The 24,272-nt window shown below is 42.9% G+C and overlaps 1 protein-coding gene across 7 annotated transcripts in view; it reads left to right on the plus strand.

Moving 5' to 3' along the window:
- CAMKMT (calmodulin-lysine N-methyltransferase) overlaps window positions 1–24,272 on the plus strand; it is a gene marked incomplete at its 5' end in the record, with an annotated part of 246,665 nt that overhangs the window by 184,016 nt on the left and 38,377 nt on the right. For 6 of the 7 annotated variants that reach the window (XM_081156625.1, XM_081156627.1, XM_081156626.1 and 3 more), the window contains 2 exons: window positions 21,553–21,613; window positions 23,556–23,610. In XM_081156625.1, the coding sequence (XP_081012751.1) occupies window positions 21,553–21,613; window positions 23,556–23,610 (116 nt within the window). The remainder of the gene's footprint in view (window positions 1–21,552; window positions 21,614–23,555; window positions 23,611–24,272) is intronic. The other variant, XM_081156629.1, reaches the window with a different exon arrangement.

Here is a 24,272-nt window from a genome sequence, read left to right on the forward strand (position 1 = left end):
ATTTATTGACGTTTAAGATAAATCATGTGTCAGTGTTGTGCCGAATTTTCAAACATTCTCTCCTTTTATCGTCCCTTCAACCCTCAGATATGAATATTATTATCTCTATTTAAAATCTTTTCTTTATTTTCTATAGTTGTAGTAAAATACACATAATACAAAATTTACCATCGTAGCTATTTTTAAGGGTACAGTTCAGTGACATTAAGCACCTTCACATTGTGGGACTTCACCACCCTCTATCTCCTGAAGTCTGGCCGTCTGCAAAACTGAAGCTTTGCACCCATGAAACACCAGCTCCCCATTCCCTCCTCCCAGCGCTGGCAACCACCGTCTGCTGCCTGTCTCTGAATTTGACTGCCCTGAGTACCTCCTATAAGTGGAATCCTACAGAATTTGTCATTTTGTGAATTTGCCTTATTTCACTTAGCATAATGCCTTCAAAGCCCATACATATTGTAGCATGTATCAGAATGTCCTTCCTTTTAAAGGCTAAGGAATATTCCACTGTATGTATACAGCACTTTTTGTTTATGCATTCATCTGTTTACTACCCTCAGTTTATAAATGATGAACTGTGGCTCAGGCAAGTGAAGTAACTCATTGAAGTCACACAGCTTTTCTTCTGAGTTTTAGCCTTAGTCTTGTCTTTGTCTGTGTCTGTGTGTGTGTTTCTCTCTCCCTCCTCCCTCCCTCTTTCATCTCTTTCCCTCTCTTCTATTTACTGATCTTATCCCACATTTAAAATTCTAATTCCTATGTCGTTCTCATTGTATATCCTAACTTTACCTTTGGTACTGAATCTAGTTCCATATTTCCAGTAGATCCTCCAGAATACCCCTCTGGTGCCTTTGACTCGCCATGCCCCAAAACAAGCCCACCACCATTTGTCCTCAAAATAGGCTGTCATTCTGACCCCCTTGTTGCTGTTAACGGTACCACAAATTCCCCAGTCACCTGGACCCTAAACCTCTGAGTCATCCTTGGCATAAAATTCTGTCCAGTGTGTTCCTTAATCCCTTTCGTACCCGTTCCGCCTTCTGTCCCGGTGGAAGAGCTCCTTCAGTCAGGTCGGTCTAAGAGCTGGGGCTGGGCTCAGACCCCAGCTGGGCTGCTCCCTGGCTGGAGAGGAGAGAGTGTCGGGCTAGTCCCCTGACCTCGCTGAGCCTCAGCTTCCTCATCTGTGCGGGAAATCCCAGCATGCAAGGTGTATTGGTCATTATGTATTATGATATTTATAAATCCAGCACCGTGCCCAGTGTTTAGTAGGTGCTAAATAAATGGTATTTTTTTCTTTTCTTTCATAATTCTATCTTCCTACTTCTAGTTCACTAGCTTTCCCCCCCCATAGGACTTTTCTCTTAGTACTTTAGTCACTCGCGGGAAACAGACCACTGAATTTTAGCATTATATTTTATTTTGCAGTGGAATCCTACAGAATTCTTTATACCAGTCAGAGAACAGTGTCTGTGTTCCTTTTTGTCCTTGGGATTTTATTTGACATTTAGAATTCCTAAAACAATCTTGGAGGGGGTTTCTGTCTCTTAGACTGCCTCATCAGAGTTGTCATGTACGAAATAATTGAAACCTGCAAGGCTTATTGAGCCCAGTCTCATTTTTGAAAGGATGGCTCTGAGGTCAGTGAAGTGACACGTCCATGATTAAGATTCGTTGGCCGGATTAGAGGAGAGGCAGCGTGAGCTTACTCATAACTTCGGTTTGAGTGTGCCAAGGGTTTCAGCCGGGATAAGGGGAGTCAGCAAACATCCCCACTTCCTTCTCACCACCCCCTCCACACACAAAGTACAATTTGGCAAGAAAACAGACCAACTTGCGCATTTTCAGCAGAAGGGACATGTGGGGAGAAGACTGTCTTCAGTTCCTGGAGCGAGGGCATGCATGCCAGTTAAACCCCGCTTCCTAGCAGCAGTCCACACTCCGGGAGCTGTCCAGAGTAGCCAGCAAAGGCCGGCTGAACTGAAGATAGAAATCCTGGGCGTGGATCCTGAACTAACGTGTTCTTTACCTAGAAGGGTTGCTGGGTCTCAGAAAAAAAAAACATTAACAGCAACAACAAAACCTCCAAACAATCTTTATGAGCAGTTTGGAGAGAGTATGAGTAATAACTAGGCATGGAAAAATTAGACTTGTGATGCAGCACTTCAGATCAGTCCTTTAATGTTTTGGAACTGTAAGCGAGTAGGTCGTGAAAATGAAGGTGGTGTTAGTTCCCATCTTGTATTAGACATCCAGGTATAGCTGTATATAAAACTCTCTAAACCTAGCTGAGCATCCCTGGAGATTGCTGCAGAGCCTACTGCAATCACAAGGCCCCTCGCTCATCAGCGAACAGCATGACCACCCTTGGTACCACACTCCAGCTTCAGGGTAATGGTTCGGGCATGTCTAAGATGCCAATCTGTCCAAACACTTGGACTGGATTCATTACCCTTGTCTCATTTCTGAAGTATATAATCAAATTCTAAAGACCGATTGCTTGGGTGGTATTTTCCTTTTGCACAGCAGGTTTTACTCAGCAAAAAACAGACAACACTACTCAATGGGTAACTTAGCAGTTCACAAGCTACTTTCTGATGTTTTGTGTTTTATTTTTCCTCCCATGAGCAAGACTGTAAGTGTGAATGTTTGTCTGTTGTCTTCTGAGTTTTTCTTCTGATAGCCTCCCTTCCCATCTCTTCTCAGCCTTTCTCCTATGAGCCTTAAAAATGGCATTCTCTGGTATTCTGTGTTCATGGTTTTTTTTTAAATGGCAGACTCCGCTACTTACTTTTATTTACCATAAGTAACTGTCTTTCCCCAAATCTTGTTTTTCTCTCATTCCTGAGAATTTTGATCCTCTGGTCTCCACAGTGAAAACCTCCAGGGATTCAATAGCTCACTGGGTTTTAAGTTGGTTTGGTCCACATAGAACCCTCACAGACTCCTCCTTCCGTTCCTTTATGGACCAGGTTCCTCAAACTCTTTTGAATAAATCATCATGATTTTCTCTAAGCTGACTGTTAGAGTTGGGTCATGCAGTGCAGAATGAACGTATAAACTCAAAAATTTAAACTCCAGTTTTTGGGAGATGAGTGGGTAAGCTAAGAATGTAGTAACTATTCTGTCAATTCTCTTTGCCTCTGCCCTAGCACCCTAACATTGTAAAATTAAATTTTATAATTTTGGCCCAAGATTAGACAATTACTGTATTTGATGTTGGACTGCTGCCGCCTCTCAGCCATCTCTCCCCTTCGTTTTTTTCTCCACTCCGTGTACTTGTCTCAGAGCAGAGGGTTCGAGAATAAAAGTATTGCCAAAATGAAGGGAAATGGTCTTTGAACCTCAGGGTGAAGAACTGCAAAGTGGCCAAGACTCTGATTACCAGTCAGGCTTCTAGATGGTGTATTAACGAAGCAATGCAGCATCCACCAGGGGAAAGAGATGCCGTTAGTGTTTTACTCTAGGCACGGAAACGCCTATTTAAGGAAAAGCAAATGCATAGCATACACCATGTCAGAAAACTAATTTCAGTGTTAACAATGGGTTGAGTATTCTCGTATGCTGGGAGCAATCCCAGCCTTCACTGCGTCCCACAAATAAGTTGCTGGGAGTGAGCGAGGTGTGCTGCGTCGGCACCGGCTCGGCGCACCTCTGCCGCATTAGCAGCAGCCCGCAGGCTGGTGCGTGGCCGAGGCAGGCGCCTGGGAGTGAGACGGCCGACTGCGGGATGAGGATTGCTCCGCCTGCCCTCCTCTGGCACCTACTGACGTCTGCTAAGTGGTTAGTAAAACATTTTTGTGGGAATGTCAAGCACGTCTGAAAACGTGAAGGACTTGGGTTTTTACTGTTCCTAGTCTGAGTTTGCGGGAAGTTCCCGCGAAGCCCTCTCACTGCTCAGGTGCCCTGGGTGGCAGGGCTCCGCGAGCCTGGGCTGCCTCTTCTCACCAGTTGTGTTTTCCTCTGCGTTACACTGAGGCTGGCTGGAGGTGCTGGGCTATCAAGTAACCGACTTCAAACGGATGGCGAATTCACCAAAGTGAAAATGATTGTGATAGTTCCCTCATTTCCCCCTGCGGTGTATGTAAAACTGACTTTTAAAGTGTTTAGCGGATAATGGATCATGTAAGGTCAGCACTAGCCACGGCGGCCACGGCTATTTTTTTCCCTTTTCATGGGAGGGTGCTCGGCAAAATGAGATTGTCACACTCTTTTTTTTGAGAGGACAGCGACAGACAGTTAAAAGCCTCTTCATGTAAGGAGGTTATTTCATAAAGACACCAGCACTGGATTATCCCCTTCACTTTAAACTTCTGCCAGCTTGTACAAAGAGATAAAACAAAATAGCCCTGGTCCCAGGGGTGGGGAAGTGAGGCCCGCTCAGCCTGGGCCCGCAAGCTTTCATTTTGATTAGTCACATGTGAGGAAAATTCACTTAGGCTGAGAGGTAAATTTAATACCAGTTATGCCCATGCTGTTTATATCGCAACCATTTTCACATGATGCCACTTAATTCCCTAAGAAGCAGAAAGGTACCTCGGTGGCTGGCCAGCGGAGGTGTCACAATGCATTAGGACCAGGGCTCGCCGCAGGGGATAATGGTTCTGATTGCTGTTGACTCATGTCTCCACCAACTGCCTCATGTAAAATAGGTGACATTTAAAAGACAGCAAGATGTGCGAAGAGGTGAGGGAGAGAGAGAGAGAGAGAAGGGAGGGTAAAAAGTACACGCTACTGAACTTGCCACCTGAACGTGCAGTTCCTTTTCCACCTTAAGGGGTAGGAAGTGATGACTGGACGTGCCACGGGTCACCCGCACGGAGCTTTTAACTTCCTGTCTTGTGTTTTTAGAGACAAACCTGTAAAATTGCTTCTGGGAACTGCTCCAACATGTTATCATTTATTTCCAATTTAATCTTTTTTAAGTTTTATTCTTTTGCCCTCTCATATCAGTCTGTTCATCTCTGTAAAAGCTTTGGGCTGAATCAAGTTAGGGGCTGGCAGACAACAAGGCGCAGTCTACTTTCTGAAGGCCCATTTATGTCTATTTTTATAAAGAGAATCAGTTCCAGTTTACAGTAAGCATATGCTTCAGTTGACATCTGTTTCTAAGACTTGGACGCTTTGTTTGCATAACAGTCACCAATAAATGGCCTTGTTTTAAGTCTGCTCACTGAGTTGTATGTGGGTTGTTCAGCTGGGGATTTTAGACGCAGCTGATCCCCTACCGCTCATAGCTGATAGGAAGGGGGAAAATCCGAGAAGCCCAGGCCTATTTATTAATGCAGATTTTAACATTCTCAATGAACCACTTATCCAGTGTGATTCGGCAACCAAATCCTTATTTGCTCAGGCAGAGGAGGGGGTGTTCTTCAAAGTGCGGAATTAAAGCTTACCAGCTTTTTGTGGGGGGATGGGGAGGAAGGAGAGAGGAAGGCCCTTTCTTTTAGCCAGTCTCTGATAATTCAGGGTACAGTGAGATTGGATCTTTACACAGGACATCATAAAGCAAGCTTATGTTTAATGAATTTATTGTTAACCAAGAATAACAGACATTTGTAGAGCTCTCTATAAATATAGGCCTTTTGTGCAAAGTCTTGCTGCTTTTTATTTAGTACCACTTAAATGTCAGTGTTGAGTTTGATAGAACTGGGTTGTTTCCTTCATTCATCTGATTTTGCTTCATTTTAAAGCATACCTGATTCTTCATGCATGGAAATAGGCACAGTATTCAAATATTTCAAGATGGACATGTGACTATCTTCAGGATCATTAGTACTAATTAAAGAAGTTACTATTTTTGCTAAGCTGCTTTAAAAACAAAGCTAATCGGAAGTCTCCATAAATCGGCCCTTTCCCCCCTCCCCCCTGAAAGGCATGCCAGCAGTTAAAAATATTCAAAGTCCAAGGATGGGGCCTATGTGCCCTAGAAAGTAAACCTGATTAATAGAGGGGTTTACTTTAATTCTCTTATTTATATAGAAGAGGTCTGACTTTAATCTATTGGAAAAATGTAGCATTCACTGACTTTAACATACTGAACTGTTTCCCCTGAGCTGTTGTACACTATTCAGTAATCGTTTATGAAACGTGTAACACTTTCAAGGGGATTTACATATCAACTTTTCCTGGTGCAATCAACAACAGCAGTGTGAAATGTATCTACTCCATTTACTCTTATCCAGTGCTCCTACTTTCTATTCCCTTTAATTTTTATATATGGTAAAAATTTCATTGAAGAGAGATTTTAGATGACAGGGCTGTAATTTTAAACCCAATAGAAGAGGTGTAAGCAATTTGAGCTTAGCTGAAGCATAATCTTAGGTTGTCAAGAAGAAACCCATTCTCCCTATGCTAATCAATCAGTGTATCAACCAACCAATCATCTCTTCAGCTTAGCATATACCCTAAGGTTTGATATATCTATTAACTGCCCATCATGCAGCTGGTCGCTGGGTGATGAGATTCCCCCTATCTTGGCATTTGGCGGCAGACGACTAAGCTATCACAGCCTCAGATAAATACCCAAGTGGAGATTTCAATCCTGTTCCTGAGTGCGGAGACAATCCAGAAATGTTGAAAATATTCTTAGAAGAGAAGGCACGGAAAATTGCATTTCTCGGCAGCATGGAATGTGTGGAAATTGTATATATTACATGATTTCCCCTCCCTAGACACAATGAAATAAAATAAAATTACTCTTTTATTGTGATTGGAATGCTGGCAATCAAAATAACTGCTGGAATCTGCTATAAACTCTTAATTGCGAGACAAATTACATGTAGACATTTGAGTAAGAGTAATGACCATTTAGATGATAAATTCCCTGAAAACAAACAGAAGCCCAATTTTATAAAGCAAGGCACATAATCATTGTAATTCTGGAGAAAGGGGTCACTATTTCCGAAGATTATACATTGCTTTCTGGCCTCAATTCAGAGATTCCAATATTAGCTTAGCTGCAGCTGAATGTCTCTATAGCCTCTTCCACTGGGCAGTGTGTTGGGGCATGATTTGGAGATGGTGAGTGCTTCTATTAAACTCTATTGAGAAATAGAAACCAAAAGGACTTAGATGTAATTGCTAAGAGTCTGTGAATATGTGGAAATCGGAATGAGTATGATTTATGTCTTCAAACGTTGATTTCCACCTGGAACGTGAAGTCCACAATACACAAACTCAAACCATGATATCTTTCCTAACTGTTCAAGTTTCTTACTCTTAAAAGAGAACCAGGGTGAGGTATTAGTGAACTGAGATTCAACCCAAGCTCAGCCACTAACTAGCTAAGTGCTAAGCAAGCCCCTCAATTCATTAGACCTTACTTCATAAATCGAGATTTCTCTGAAGCGCCCGTGATATGTAAACACTATTTCACATTCTTCCAAAAGGTTATTGTTTTTCATGCCAATTACAGTATGAATTTAGGCTTCTACTATAATACTTGCCCTGCCAAAGTCCCTTCAGTGCTACTGGTCAACATAAACAGATAAAAACTATATTCCAGCCTGAATACAACACTCGAGGCTTGAAGCCATTTTTTTCAATCATTTGTTGAGGGTGGGGCCCAGGAGGAGTATGGAGTTCAGGATAATATGGAGCTCACAATAACATGAACTCTTAGGTGCTGAAGAGAGAAGGAAATCTGTTCTCTGTCCCGAGTAGTCCAACATGAGTCCATAAAGACCATGATGATTTCTCCACTCTCAACAACTCAGCCCGTGCACTTTGATCTCAACTTACGAACGTTCACGTGTCCCGGTGTGAAAGGGTGGGGAACAATATAACAGCTCTAGCTTTTCTCAACAGAAGGGTAATTGTGGTGTCAAGTTCAGAGCAACAGTTCAGTTTAAATAGTGTATTTTGAAGGATCTTCTCAAGTAGTGTGATTCTCAAAGAAAACACTTTGCTGTGTGGGTTAAGGTTACAAATTTTATTACAGCAAAGAGAATGGCTGCCCCCAAGTTCCTCTTCCCCCCCCCCCAAAAAAAAATAGAAAGAAAGAAAGCAACACAGAGAATCATTTTCTCTATCTCAAGTTACTTACAGGCCCATTCTGGGACTCATTCCAGGCTCCTACGATTAGGGACCTGCATGTTTGTTGATATCCACAGATAAGCCCCAGATATGAACACCCGTGACTCGCCTGTTCTGTGCAAGGAGGCAGAAGGATTGATTTAGAGAAAGATGGCCTGTCGAATGTGGATTCTTTGTTGTGGCTGGAATCTTGTAAGCATGCACCTTTCAGGCCCAGGACACACTCCCCAGAGCATTTCTCCTGTCTTCTGGTGATAATTGTCCTGCCAGTTCTGCAGATTGTGGATATAGATAAGAAAGCCAGTGAAAGTGGACTGAGTGCAATTAGAAACTTATCCACACAAGAATTGATCTGTGGCCTGGCCGGCGTGACTCAGTGGTTGAGCATCGACCTAGGATCCAGGAGATCAAGGTTCGAGTCCCAGTCAGGGCTCATGCCCAGGTTGCAGGCTCAGTCCCCAGTAGGGGGCGTGCAGGAGGCAGCTGATCAATGACTCTCTCATCATTGGTGTTTCTGTCTTTCTCTCCCCCTCTCCTTTCCTCTCTCTGAAATCAATAATGACATATTTCTTTAAAAAAGAAAAAAGAATTGACCTGTGATTTCATTTACAGGTAGAATCAGGCCCTGAGTAGATACATCATATAAAGCTCTGCAAATAGCTCTTGCAGAGGAAGAGGGATTCATTTTTGTTGTTGTTGGGAGTTCCGGGTTTAGAACACCTTGCTGCCATTCTACGTGACTCCAACGTCCTCTCATCTGCACCACGTAAACGTGCCGCGGGGAAGGAGAGAGAGCAGTGAGCTAGCTTTCTGCTCTCAAGGAGTTTATGTTCAAAGACAAAGAAACAGACCTAAGTGTCTTCATGAAATCTTGCAGGTGTTATCAGTGATAATTTCTTTATCGGAGTATTATTAATGTTTGCTCTTCTGTTATGAATTCTTTTAAATGGAACAGGGGCTAATAGTGCAGTGAAGATTATAAATGAAAAGTAGGAGACAAGATGAGATGGATAGAGGGGAAACTGAAGGGAAGGGAGGGAGGAAAGTAATGGACAGGGCTCCCCTGGGGCAGGACTGTGCTCTGTCTGTTCTGTGGGTTCTGCCTACGTTTTAGGGAGGGAGTTCTTAGACTGGGTTGGGGCTGGAGAGAGAGTCTTCAGCCAAACGTCAGGCACCAAGAGTTGACGCTGTCTTAGTCTGACCAGGCTGCCATAACAAAATGCCACAGACTGGGTGGCTTCAACACTAGACATTTATTTTCTCACAGTTCCGGAGGCTGAAAGTCCAAGATTAGGGTACCAGCATGATCCGTTTCTGTTGAGGTTCCCCTTCTGGCCCGGAGGTGGCCACCATTTCACTGTGTGCTCACGTGACGGCTTCTTCGTGGTGCATGGGTTGGAGGAGGGGTTGGCGTTACTTCTGGAGTCTCTTAGAAAGACACTAATTCTATCATATTGGCGCCCCACCCGTATGATCTCAATTAACCTTAATTACCTCCTACAGGCCCTATCTCTAAATATAGCCACATTGGAGAATTAGGGCTTCAGCATATCACTGTGAGGGGAACACAATTCAGTGCATAGAAACCACGGCTGTAGCTGGGGAGAAACTCCCCAAAGGCATCTTTTCCAATCTGCTGTTGGAGAGACCACCACGAACCAGTCCATAGCCCATGAATCTTTACAGGATTCTGGAAGCATTGTGCCCGGCCGTAAGCTGTGGAGCAGAGGAGGGAAGGGAGCGTGCGCGGAAAGCATAGCGAATGCTTTACACATACCCTGAATGGGTGAAATAATGACCTCTGCCTTCTCGGTGGTTCCTAGCTCGTGCTGCCACAGATTGGTTATAAGGTCCACAGCACACTGTGGTATGAAAGTATTGATTGAATGGGGACAATCAGAGTTTCTGTGAGAGTAAGGACTAGAAATACCCCCCCCCCCCGTTCAACAGTGGAGTGGGGGACCTAGAAATAACCCCCCCGTTCAACAGTGGAGTGGGGGACCTAGAAATAACCCCCCCGTTCAACAGTGGAGTGGGGGACCTAGAAATAACCCCCCCCGTTCAACAGTGGAGTGGGGGACCTAGAAATAACCCCCCGTTCAACAGTGGAGTGGGGGACCTAGAAATAACCCCCCGTTCAACAGTGGAGTGGGGGACCAAGGCTTCACTTGACTACACAGTCCTCTTGATGGGGTCAGATTTTTTCTTTTTTTAAACCCTGAGGTATATGCATTTTACATCCTGTTTTAACTTTTAAATCTGATAGGAATTTCTTTAGAGTAACTTAAGAAGAAGGAAGAGGATTAGGGGAGGGAAGATATGGTAGACGCTAGTACTACCCTTTAGGTTTAATTTGGGACTTTCTGACAGACACCATTGGCCCTCATCTTGAGTAGTAACCCTTCTATTAGAGACAAGCCCATGAATTTAGTTAGTATTAATGTACCAATGTCAGTTTCTTAATTTTGACAAATGTAAGATGTTGATAGTGGGAGAAGCTGGGTGAAGGCCATCCAGTGTCTCTCTGCTATCATTGCAACATTTTACCTTTCTGTAAATCTCAAATTATTTCAAAATGAAAGTTTATTTTTAAAACCCAAATATGTGTGTTTCACAGTAAACATGTTTGAATAAGAAAACCCTTAGCTCTGCACTTGTGGGAGCATTGTCTCAATGTTTCTGCAAATACATGCTTATTTAAATTTGATATCCTGAGAAGCTAATGTGTAAGCCCCCATTCCTGAACACCGTCAGGCAGGTCTCTGGGTGATCACCCTGAGATGCTCACTTATTTGGCATAAAATTAGAAAAAGGAGGATTCAGAATTATCTGGCTTTCTGGAATGTCACTTGGTACTAAAATAAAGTCACATAACCTTTCTGCATGTTACTGTGTCGCACTGTAAGTTACTGTAAAGTTTGTTTTTCCCGTTAGGCTTGCCCTGTGATGCATTCATGATCGTGTCAAAGTATCTAATGGTTACTTTCAAATTAGAGTCTGTCCAGACAAAATTTAAAATCCTAAAACTTTTTCTCCAAAGTATGACAATTCTTGGCTACACTAGTAAACAGTTTGATGCTTGTTTAAATGCAACTTAGTTTTTTAAATCAGATTGTCTTTTCTTCAGGTATGTCTAATAAAGTGTGTGACTGTGTAATGGAGGAGACTATTCGATTTTTAATTTTTACGTTAGTTTCCACTGTGTTCTGTGGCTGTTGGAATTTTTTAAAAATAAAAAGGCCATAAAGAATGCGCATCTGTGTCACTGTGCTTAGTGCATTGTTTTACTCATGGTTTTGTGTCCATCTTCTCCCCTGAAGAGTGGACTCATTGAGGGTAGGAAGGGTGGCCTCAGCATATAGCCCAAGGGAGTATGCAGCTGTGATTCAGTAAATATTTCTTTGAATGAATAAATGAATGAAGTCACATTCAAATGAATTACTTCTGTTTTGAAGGGAACCAAATAACTGTCCCTTGATTTGCTGTCCTCCTGCCCTTGTTTTAGGGTGGCCTCACAGTTTGGGCTGGTTTTTATCATCGCTATCATTCAGCTACATATACTAACCTTTCAAATCTGCAAAAAGTATTGAAAAAAGGAAACTGTTCCTGTTTCAAAACCTATTACAATGCATTTTCAAATATGTCAGACACATCTTTGTTAAAATTAAACCAGGGATTGGTTTTGAGCGAATAGCCCTATATCCTTACAGATGCTGTGGATGGATGCATCTAAGCTGCTTATTATATTGATGGGTTTTGCTGCTCTGCAGCAAATGAAAACAGGCAGCTGCTTCCTCCATCAAAGCAAAGAACAGCCTGAGTTTTTATTAACTGAGTGTTCATTTCTTCTATTGCCAAAATTCTTACACAAAACAAAAGAGCAGTTTTAGCACATTATTGCTTAACTAGACATGAACAACTGACAGCAAGTGATAAGCCTGTCTGCTTTTCACAACTGGTAATCATTTTTGGAATAGATGTTTTAATATAGTTGAATATAAATTTTGTAATTTACATCTACAATGGTACGTAAATTTATAGATCCAGTTTGTTGCAGGAGAGTGGAGGCTATAATCACAAAAGGCTTTTCCCAGTGTTGTTTAATTTTTAATGACTATTTGAAAAACCAGGGAAGGAAAATGAAATCAAATTAATTTCTTTAAAAAAATACAAAAAAAGGTGCTAAAGACAATCATACAAGTTGGTCGGAGCCGTTTGTTGGCGCCCTGACAGAGCCAGGCCGCTGTGTGTGCCGCCGGGACGTGCTTCGCACTATGTTTCCCCACTAGCTGCAGTCAGCCGCCCAGGTTTGTGCAGCGGCAGAGATTTCTGGAGAACGGGCTGTCACGCTTCCTTCACATCCGTGAGTGATGGTCAGCAGGGGGACGGGAGGACAGCGCCCTGCCATTGTGCACGGCTGAGATTCTCGGCCCCTTCTCGTACTCCTGTGCTTTGTTTTTTTTGAGCAATCTGAATATCATCCATTTACTTTCAGACAGAATGGAAAGAGAGGTTTGTTTCAAGTATATTGGGACTGAGCCTCAACAACGTGTTGCCCTACTTACCAACTCATTTTGCTGAATAGTATTTTACCTTTTGGGACTTGCTAATGGCAATTCCTGCTTGAAGAAGGCAGCCCTCCTCCTTTCCCCTTCCCCAGGTGGGCATCAGAGGAAGAACCTGGAATGGACGCAGTTGGTTATTAGAAAATAACGAACCCCCAAGACCTGGAACTCTGAGATTTACAGTTCTGGAGACTGGAAATCCAAGATCAAGGTGTTGGTGGGTTGGGCTCCTCCCGAGGCCTTCTCCTTGGCGTGCAGAAGGCCTTCTCTCTGTGTCCTCACGTGGCCTTTCCTCTGTGCGCGTGTATCCCTGGTGTCTCTTCTTTTCGATCAAGAGACCCAGCAGTGTTAGGTAACAGTGGAATGATAATCCTGTCCTCTCCTCCCCTCCAAGAGCCAGCATCTCTTGGAATGAAGGCAGCTTTGAAATGCTGAGATGTGCATCTTCCAAACAACGCTGATAAATAAGTTCTGTTTTGTAAGAAGCCCATTACCAGGGCCGTTTAATAAATGTCCGGCGTCGCTTTGGCACATGTGACACGTGCCGCCTGAATTACCATTTTCTCTCCAGGGAGCCTTTCATAGCTGTGCAGAGCATGGACTGCTCCACATGGAACACGGGCTTTCAATTTGTTTGGAATTCAGTCACCGTGTAACCTAGAAGTGAGATAAAGCTGGACTCCAAGGCAGGAAGCTGCTTTAGAAATGAAATTCCTGAATCGGCGGTAACTCAGGATTGGGGAGCCACACTCTCCTCACCCTTCTTTGGTGTGCCATGTAGCAAGCGTGTGTGCATTGGCCAAGTGGCTCACTACCTCAGGTAAGGAACAGTTACAATCATTTCTAATACTTTCTGCTTTGTTCCACTCCATGTGGCACATCGCTGCTCGTACATGACCTTTCAAGACACAACATAGTCCTATTCGAAAAGGAAAAAGGGTGATCTCATGAAAACGATGGCCAGTTGCCCCACTTTAAGGACACTGAGCATAGCAAGGTTTGGGCGGAGGGTGTTACTTGGAGTAAAAGTGGCAATGAAAGTCTTCCTTCCAAGCCCCCTTCCTCCTTCATTTTACTGCAGAAAGGCTGTGCTGTTTCTGGGGAAACCCTGGCCATGTTTCCCCTTCTGCTGCTAGGAGCTCTCTGGTCTGATTCTCTGGGTCCACCTTTCCAAGAAATAACTCTTCTCACTTTCCGACATCCTCACTATCCAGTGAGGATGCAGCATTTTCTCTCCTAGGCCCAGAGAGCGCACAGTGGGAGGTGTTCTTCTACCTGTGCTTAGAGACCTTGGGGAAATTACCTCTGCCCAAAAGGTAGTTTGTTACCCTGAGGAAGAGAAAATGTGTTTGAGGAAAAAATACAGCATGTAGCTGAGAATTGTGCTCAGCCTTAAAGAGGGAAAACTGTACTTGAGAAAGTTGTCTGTTATTAATATGCTAGATTAACTAAATAAAAAGGTATCATCACTTGAATATATAGATATAGAGCAATTCTTTTCTGCTGCTATGAGATTTAATTAAGAAAGGCAGTTCTCATTCAATCACAATAGACATGAAGACTTGGCTTCTAAGACTGTTTTGAATCCTATCTAAAATATTTCCTGGTAGGGGTTTAAATTTGAGATTATAGTGCAAATAAAATATTTTAACCAGTCTGATTTCTTTAAAATGTCATGGGCTACAGTCTACTGACAGCTGTGTAGCTTTTGTTTGGAAATGCACAAATAGCCATTGGATTTAGAGCTGAGAGAGGCCTGAGAAATCAATTCTACCCTTCCATTTTATTCTTGAAACTAGAGCCCAAATATGACTTGTCCAAAGTCCCCAAATTGGTTATTGACTTAGTCATGAGAACTAGAAACTAGTTCTCTTGATTCCAGGACCAGCCACCAGGGTTGGGACAGTATAGTATAGTAATTAAGAAACTGGGCTCTGGAGGACGAGTGTCTGGGCTCAGATCTGGGCTATGCCGTTTGAGCTCTCTGTGCTTTTTCATACCTCACTGTGCTCCTTAGCTGGTCATAAAGATAATACATGCCTTATAGGGTTGTTTTAAGGATTAAATGAGCTATTCCACATAAAGTACACAGCCAGTGTTTGCCAAGTAGTAAGTGTTCACGAAGTAATGCTAACAACAACAACAACAACAACAGTAAACCTTACCTGTACTTATTTGGTACTCTTCTAATTCACCTAATCCTCACATCTGCACTCATGGGGTAGATAGTAGTATTACTTCTAGATAAGGAGTTGCTGTAAGGAGACTTTAAATGACTTGCTAAGGTCATAAAGCTAATAAGCCTCAGAGCTGTCTCCCAAGTTCATGTCTTTGCTGTCTGAGCTGCTGAAGCTGTGGCTGCTGCAGTGTATTTCTTTTTCTCGGTGGTGCTTCAGCATCTTCCCTGTTCTGTCTCCATTTCTCACCTGTCGTTTAATGGCTTTCCCAGCATCTGCTCTAAAACTGACCCTCAGGCCGATGGCTGGGCCTCTGGGGACTGCTCTCTGGAGATTATCTCCCCCTCTCCACCTGAGCGTCAGGACAGAGCTGGGACTCCTCTCATCTTTCCCTTCCCTCATAATCATCACATTAGTAGGTATCTGAATTAAAATTAAAGTTTGAAATTTTAATGTATTTTTTAAATTACCCAAACTCCATTAAAATTTTTTAAAATTTATTGTTGACACTATTACAGACGTCCCCTCTTTCCCCCCTCCACCCAGCCCCCACCCCACACCAGGCCTCCGCCACACTATTGTCTGTGTCCATGGGTTATGCAAATATGCATACAAGTTCTTTGGTTAATCTCTTCCTGTCCTCTAGAGATCTTACGCCCCCCTCCCCTCTGAGATCTGTCAGTCTGCTCCATGCATCCATGCCTCTGGACCTGTTTTGTTCATCAGTTTATTTTGTTCATTAGATTCCACATAAAAGTGAGATCATGTGATGTTTGTCTTTCTCTGACTGGCTTATTTTGCTTAGCGTAATAATCTCCAGGTCCACCCATGCTGTTGAAAAGGGTACGAGATCCTTCTTTACGGCTGCATAGTATTCCATGGTGTAAACGTCCCACAGCTTTTTATCCACTCATCTACTGATGGGCACTTGGGCTGTTCGCAGATCTCAGCTATTGTAAACTGTGCTGCTCTGAACATAGGGGTGCATATATTCTTTCTGTTTGGTGTTTCTGGATTCTTAGGCTATATTCCAGAAGTGGGATTACTGGGTAAAACGGCAGCTCCATTTTTAATCTTTTGAGGAGCCTCCATACTGTTTTCCACAGTGGCTGCCCCAGTCTGCATTCCCACCAGCAGTGTACCAGGGCTCCCCTTTCTCCACACCCTCGCCAGCACATGTCGTTTGTTGATTTGTTGATGGAGCCATTCTCACAGGTGTGAGGTGACACCTCATTGTAGTTTTAATTTGCATCTCTCTGATGATTAGTGACATTGAGCATTTTTTCATGTCTGTTGGTCATCCGTATGCCCTCTTTTTAAAAAATATGTTTTTATTATTTTTAGAGAGAGAGGAAAGGAGAGGGAGAGAGAGAGATAGAAACATCAATTGGCTGCCTCCTGCATGCCCCCTGCTGGGGATCAAGCCTGCACCACAGGCACACCCCCCAACCCGGAATCGAACTCGCGACCTCTTGGTGCATGGGTTGACGCTCAGCCACTGAGCCACACCGTCTGGGCTGTATGTCCTCTTTGGAGAAGTGTCTATTCGGGTCCTTTGCCCATTTTTTAGCTGGATTGTTTGTCTTCCTGCTGATGAGTTGTATGAATTCTTTGTATATTTTGGATATTAACCCCTTATCAGATGTACCATTGGCCAATATGTTCTCCCATGCGGTGGGCTCCCTTTTCATTTTCTAGGTGATTTCTTTTGCTGTGCAGAAGCTTTTTAGTTTGATGTAGTCCCATTTGTTTATTTTTTCCTGTTTCTCTTGCCCTAGGAGATGTATCAGTGAAAGTACTGCTACGTGAGATGTCTGAGATTTTACTGCCAAGGTGTTTTTTTTAGGATTTTATGGTTTTGCAACGTACATTTAGGTCTTATATCCATTTATGGTTTATTCTTGTGTATGGTGTAAGTTGGTGGTCTAGTTTCATTTTTTAACATGTACCTGTCCAATTTTCCCAACACCATTTATTGAAGAGTTAAATCAAATCACACCCATAAACTAGCCCCTTTGCCATCGTAGAAGAATTTATTGTTGAAATACTTGGTTAATTTTTTGTGTCCCTGTGTTTCTCTTCCTTCCACATGTTCATTGTCCTGTCAGTTCAGTTGGCTCCTCCAGGAACAGGAGAAGAAATAAAGTTGAAAAACAGTTCATCTGGACCCTTGTTTTTGCAATCTAGTGTGTTTTACAATCTAGAGGTGAAGAAAATGTCATAAAGGTATAATCACGGTTAGTAAAATTCCTGGAGAAAACCGTGTCAAAATAGTTACAATAGCAACAGCAGCAGCACTGATAGCTAACATTAAGAAAACACCCCACTTTATTACGTGCCAGGCATTGTCCTAAGTGCCTTACAGGCATTATTAGCTCATTTGATCCCCCAAACAACACGATGATTAGGCACTTTTATTGCTTGTGCTTAACAAACGAGAGAACTGTGACATTACCCAACAATGCTGGCTAACGCAGTGCCCCCATGGTTATCCTCTGTTTCATTAATGCTTTATTTGCTTCACTACATTAATTGCTATCTGAAATTTCCTACTGTACTGTTCTTGCCCCTATTAATGTTACTTGGGCAAGGGCTGCATTCTACTCACTGCTGTACCCCCAGCTTCTAGAACAGGCCTGGCTGCCAGTAATTACATAGGGTGTCCCTCCAAAAAATGTATACTCATAGTTTGAATAATTACAAAGGCAATGTTTATTAAAATGCATTTCATTTTTTTAAAAAAATATATCTTTATTGATTTCAGACAGAGGAAAGGAGAGGGGGAGAGAGAGAGAGACAGAAACATCAATGATGATAGAGTCATTGATCGAGCCCACAACCCGGGCATGTGCCCTGACCGGGAATCGAACCCCAATCGCCTGGATCCCAGGTCGATACTCAACCGCTGAGCCACGCCCGGCTGGGCTGCATTTCATTTTCAAAATTGAGCCATCAGCTGTTCAAGTGTGCATACGTTTTGGGGGGACACCCGGTATGTTGAGTGAGTGAACGAGTGAGTGAACAAATGAGGCTTAAAGAGTTCGTCTGTCCAAGGCCACGCAACCCTGAGAGCCAGTACTCAAGCTGAACCCTGTCCACTGCAGAGCATGGCACCTGGCTCTCTATTACAGCCTCTTACAGCCTGAGGCCTTCCTAGATATCATCCAACCCAAGCCTCGCATTTTGCAGATGAGGGTACAGAAGCTTAGAAAGGCTAAATTACTTCCCAGTGTCACACAGATTGTGTTTTGGCAGAGCCAGAGTCAGAGCCTAGACCCGTAGGCAGAGTTTTTGCACCATGAATTCAGCCTCCGCAGTTCTTATAAAATGAAAGGAAAATCCTATATGCATTTGCTGTACATCACCCACCCACTTACCCACGCCATAAACCTAAGTCATACTTGACACTTCCCTCTCTCTTACCACCCCCTTCATCTAATTAACTCTAAAGCCTTGTCAGTGTTCCTTCTAAAGATAGCTCAGATCTTTCCACTTCTCTTCATGTCCTCTAACCGTCACCCAGGCCACCAACACTCACCCATGTAGCTGTAGTGGCCGCCTGCCTGACCCGCCCCTGCCTTCTCTTGCCCCTTTCAGTCTATTTTTCTTTAGAGGAGCCACACTTATCTTCTAAAATGTAAATCTGACCATACCAGTCTGCTGCTTAAAATGTATCAAGGGCTGGAAGGTAAAGTTGAGGAAATTTCTAAGAAAGTAAAAAACAGCCCAGTCGGCGTGGCTCAGCGGCTGAGCATCGACCTGGGGTCCAGGCGGTCGTGGTTCGATTCCTAGTCAGGGCACAGGCCCGGGTTGGGGGCTGGATCCCCAGTCGGGGGCACGCAGGAGGCAGCCGATCAGTGACTCTCTCGTCATTGATGTTTCCATCTCTCTCTTTCTCCCTTCCTCTCTCTGAAATCAATGAATCAATTTTTTAAAAAAAATTTAAAAACAAAGTAAAAAACAATGAGATGGAAAAGCAGGAAAGAAAAGAAAGTCAGAGGATGAGTTCAGTTCCAGCATCCAAATAATAAGAGTTCCAGAGAAAGCAGACAGATAAAAACGGAAATAAGAAAATAATCCATGGGGCTTCCCAGGAAATGTTCAAAAACCTGAAGAACACGGGTGTCCAGACGGAAAGCGGCCCTGAGTCAGGCACAGTCTCAAACGTGGCTTCCGCCCGCTGCCTCTCGGGAGTTACTGGAGGGTGTGCTGCGCTCAAGTGAAGAATAGGCCAAGGAAGAGGACAGAGGGCAGAGGAGACAGACGGACCCACTGTGCGCCAGGCGGCCGTGGCACCCCGACAGGCTTCCCGGCGGGGCGGGGGTGCCCAGGAGAACGAGGGCGTCAGGGGAACCGACGGCAGCATCCTGAGACTGGGCGGAGATCAGCAAATGGGGGAAGACGATTATAGGCTCCAGAGGACGAAAATGTTGTAGATGGGAGAAGAAGCCCTCATAGTTTACTGAACGGCTCGGCTGTATTTCATGATCTTAATAAAATTGACGAGCAGAGACTTCTCCAACATCATGTATCTACGAGGAAGGCGGCGGTGGGCGGGCGCCAAGGGGCACGGTGCGCGTGGTGCGGGGAGAGGAACGGAGATCAGAGCAAAAACACACTTATCGCCCATAGGTTTTGCCGAAAACTGAAACATAAAGAAGTAAAGATGCAAACGTATTGTGTAGAAACACGGCCGTCGTTACTAGAGGAATCGCCAGGAGAAGGGAAGTAGGGTTCCAAGGAAGGCGAGACACTGAGAAGGGCTGGGTCCTGGTTCCCCGAATCATTCTCACGGAGCTTAGTGGCTCTTAAACTATGCACGTGTGTAACTTCTTTAAAAATAAACTCTTTTTCCAAAGGCCGTTATATTTCCACAAATAGGAATAAGAAAACTTTTTAGAATAATAGCTTGATGGAAATGTAGTTCACACACCACAGAATTCACTCAGGGCTTTCAGTCTTCCGGCGGAGTTATGCGACCATCGTCATGATCAGCTTTAGAGAACGTTGTCGCCTCTCGAAGAAGCCTCACGCCCACGAGCGGCGGGTCCTAGTGTGCTCTCCACCGTCCCATCCTAGGCGGCCACCGCCCTGCGCTCTGTCTCCAGATTTGCCTATTCTGGGCATTTCATATAAATGGAAGCATCACGTATGCTGTCCTCTGCATCTGGCGTCTTTCACTTCGCATAATGGTTTCATGGTCCGTCGGTGCTGTAGCGTGAATCAGTATTTTCTCTCTTTTTGTATTGCCAAATAATACTCCGTTTCATGGGCATACCACAGTGTGCTCATCTGTTCATTAGGTGACGGACACTTGGGTTGCTTCCACTTTTTGACTATTGTGAATAAAGCTGCCATGAACATTTGTGTACAAGTTTTTGTGTGGACATGTTATATTTTCTCTTGGATATACCGAGGAGTGAAATTGTACGGTAATTCTACATTTAACTTTTTGAGGAGCTGCTGGACTCTTTTCCAAAGTGGCTGCACCATTTTATATAATCTCTCCACGTACTCGCCAACATTTATTTCCTGACTTTGATTATAGCCGTGCTAGGGGGTGTGGAGTGGTAGGTGTCTCACTGTCGTTTGGATTGGCACTGACATAACTCTTAAAATGAGAGATTAGGAAAAATAAAATAGGTTGACAAAACCCTATCTTGACAAGACTTTGAGGAAATAAACACTCTTATTGGGGATGTAATTTGGTAAAAAAGTTTGGAGGACAATTTGATGATATATCAGAATGTGAAATGTACTTAATCTTTGACCACATTTCCCATTTCTGGATATTTGACTTAAGGAGAAAAATCATATGTTGGGGGGGGAAAGTATCTTCATTGGATGACTGTTAATCATCGCATAATATCAAAAACTTAGAAACTAAGTTAAATGTCTATCAAGAAGAAAGTGGTTAAATAAATGATGATGCAGACATAAAAGATCTAGGCAGTCATTACAAATAATGATGTGGGTATATCATATATTTTTGCCGTGGGATTTTTGCTGTGGGTTTTTCCCAATCATATATTGATGGGGACAAAGTCAGATAATTGAATACTTGCCTGATAAAATCCCATTTGTGCATAATATCTTTATGCTTAGAGGTATTTTTTGAAATGATGTCCAGAATGTTAACAGTGACTATATACTAGGGTGGAATTTGAGGTGATTTTTTTTAACTTTGTGCTTTGTATTTTTTGTATTTAAAGATATACCAAAGTTGGTGAGATTTGAATTTCTTCATTTTATACTCCAGTTTGATTTTTATTAATTGAAGGGAAAAGCTGTGCATATTAAAAATATTAGTATAAAACCAAGCAAAAAGGTATAATGACCTCAGTGGTTTTGTTTGCTCCTGTGATTTTTCCATTTATTTTTGCCTAACATAAGTTGCATGGACTGCAGATCTTCAGCTGGTGCTTATGAATTGGCAGAAAAGGTTCATGCGTCCAACACTAAGATCTACCTGAAATACCATTAAAATTTAATTGTCGATATTTGTAATTTGGTTATTATTGTTTTTGCTGTTTTGTTGTGATTGAAATTTAGTAAAATTTATTTAGGCTATTGTACTATTTTCCTGGGTTATAAAATCAACAACAAAAGAAACTCATGTGATATATTACTAGTAATAATTATGTTGTTTGATTCAAGTTGAAATGGCTTATACTGAACATTATTTTAAAAAGCTGTTTCTTAAGATGATGCCTACAGAGAATGATTATAGCAGAGACTTCTGTAATAAAAGAAGTCTGTCCCCTTGTGTTTTGCAGGCATCTGGCCGGCTGAAGAGGTTTTGGCTTACTACTGCCTCAAGCACAGCGATACATTCAGGTACAAAGCTGCACTTAAAAATATTTTTTTTGAGCCCAGTATGGGCATTGTATTTGCATATTAAAGATTGTTATGATTACGTTCTTCAAATTACATTGTTAAAAATGTAAAAAAGGAAGGAAAAAAAAGGTAGGGGAAGAAAGAAGGAGGGAGGGAGGCAGGGAATAAAAGAAGCCAGAAAGAAAGGAGGGGAAGTTCATGGGGAAAACATGTTGCTTCTGAAAAATCTGAATTGCCTTTGGGTACTAATATTGCACAGCAAGCTTTTTGCTGTATGTCAAAGACTTTTGATTTTCACTCAAGGCTTTTTATTTCACTTTGATTTAGGGGAAACAAAAGTGAAGCTCCAATCAATCCTTACTGATTGTAAAGGTCAACCCCCCCCCACAAAAACAATAAAGACATTCTTTAAACTTCTGCTAGGGAAGTCACTACAGAATTTTTGATAAATACCCCACAGCTATTATTTAAAGGTGTCATCCCACCCCTGGTTTGTAAAGGTGTTTTGTATACTTAACAACATGTATTTATAAAACATAGTAATGAATAGTAATTACAGATTCATGCTACAGAAATAAATGTTTTCAGCTGTCAGTGTGCACTATAGATCAAGCCCATGGATGAGATTTAGGAAAAAGAAAAAAACCTCCTTTTATTTGAAAATTCTAAAGATGTTTGGTAGACCCAGAAAATATAGGTTTTTCATTTTAAATCTCATTTTATAAAAGTCATCCAATATATGTTTCCTGAAGAGCCCATTCTGATTCCAGACAAGCCGTTAGTGATCAGGGGGGGTGTGCTTTAGCAATATGTACTTACAAGACCAGGCCAACAATATATATGTTTTGAAGCTCTCTGGGTCCTTATTTACCAACCAGCCTATAATTGCTTTGCACAACTAAATACTCATTAAGTGTATTCCAGACTATGAATGTTCCCGTTGGGCTCTTTCTCCCCCCCTTCCCTCTCTTTCCACCTCCCTCTCTTTTAGTGATGCTTTTTTCCTTCTTGTGAGGTAATAAACTTCCCAAGCTGGGAAGAAGACACAATCTTAGAGCCTCAGCATATAAAATAAGAGCAGGGCCATGTTGAATTTGGGCCGCGGAGCCGCCCTGGAAGCCTGGCGTTTGCCCGTCTCGCTGTGCTTCGGCTTGGCTGGAGCTCCGGGCAGCGGGCAGCGGGCCAGGGCGAGGATGCCGCACGTTGAGGGCTGACATTTAGGCACAAAGAGGAAGGTAAGTGCAAGCGCCACATTAGACCGTCAGCGTTAACTCAGCCGGGAGGCCGCAGCCCGGCTGCGGGCTCCGCCATGCTGCGCCCCCGCATGGTTTATCCGCGGTGTTGTGTTGGGGCCAGTTGTGATTTAAGTGTTAATTGCTAAATGCTCTTTGTGTAATTGTTCTCTATGGGGGCGGTTCAGCTTTCCCAATTGTTTCGGTTTGTTTTAGATTTTTTTTTTTTTAATTCAAGATTGCATTTATTTGTGTGTGTGTCGTGTGTGTGTGACTATAATATAGGTAAATACACACTCATATATATTCTTCATTTACTTGTCTAACTGTTTTTGAAGGAATGAATGTGGATTAACAGTGTTATCCTTTCCTAACAATTATCTTTCGCTACTCTAGCTAGTTTAGTTCTAAAAGACAGCGCCATTGACAAGGGAAAAAAAGGGAACCTTCTCAGATTTTTCAGCTCAGCGGTGGTAATGTTGCAGTGAACACTAATGAGGGAACCCCCACTGATTTGCCTGCTTTGTGACTTTTCTATTTCATAATTATTTTTAAAACGCAAAACGACATGAGGTAGCCTAGTCATGTCTCTACAACTTCCTGGTAGCGCCGTTCTTACTGCAGATGGCAATTTGTTCTTGTAACATATATATCTCTGACCATTTTCATCTAATTTGTATGGGTTCTACCATTTCTTTTCTCTCTTTCAGGGGCCTTGCTGTGTGTGAGCTAGGGGGTGGCATGACATGCTTGGCTGGGCTCATGGTAGGTCTTTTCTCAATTCCAATCCCATTCAGAGGGAGGAACAAAAGGAAAAATGTTCCAGGGCCTCCAACTGCTGGGTCAGAGAACCGTCAACAGCATCAGCTGCGGTCAAGCTGCCAGGTCTTGAGAGACCTTCTAGATTGACTTACTTTCGGATCATATTGATTTTATGGTTGCCTCGATGAGCAGAAACATTTTGCCTCAGAGAGTCAATATCGCTTGTCGTGACATCCCAGGCCTTGCGCAGTCTTTCTTTGCCATAGCGAAAGCATTTTTTTTTTCTCTTTCAGATTATAGTCCCATTTGCTAAGATACAGGAATAGCCCGGCGAATCACAGTTGGAGCACCATGATATAGCTGCTAATGTTTTGCCTGCATTATTACACCAACAAACATGATCCAGAGCGCTCAGTAATTAGATTCTTTTGAATTAGATTGGCCATTCAGGAACGTCGTTCCCCATTCTCTGGGTTCTGAGTCATGTATTCAGGAGATACTATGTAGCAGCACAGTGCATTAGACAAGTTTTTATGTCTCTACAAATAAAAGCATATTGTTACACTGATTGGCATTTGACAAACCTGTCGCTCTTACACAATGTGTCGAGGTTACAGCCCAATGTGCGAGCATGTCAAAGCTCACAAAAAAATTACCCTCACAAA

The sequence above is a fragment of the Miniopterus schreibersii genome, assembly GCF_964146895.1.
Source record: "Miniopterus schreibersii genome assembly, chromosome: 13".
NCBI classification, from domain to species: Eukaryota; Metazoa; Chordata; class Mammalia; order Chiroptera; family Miniopteridae; genus Miniopterus; species Miniopterus schreibersii.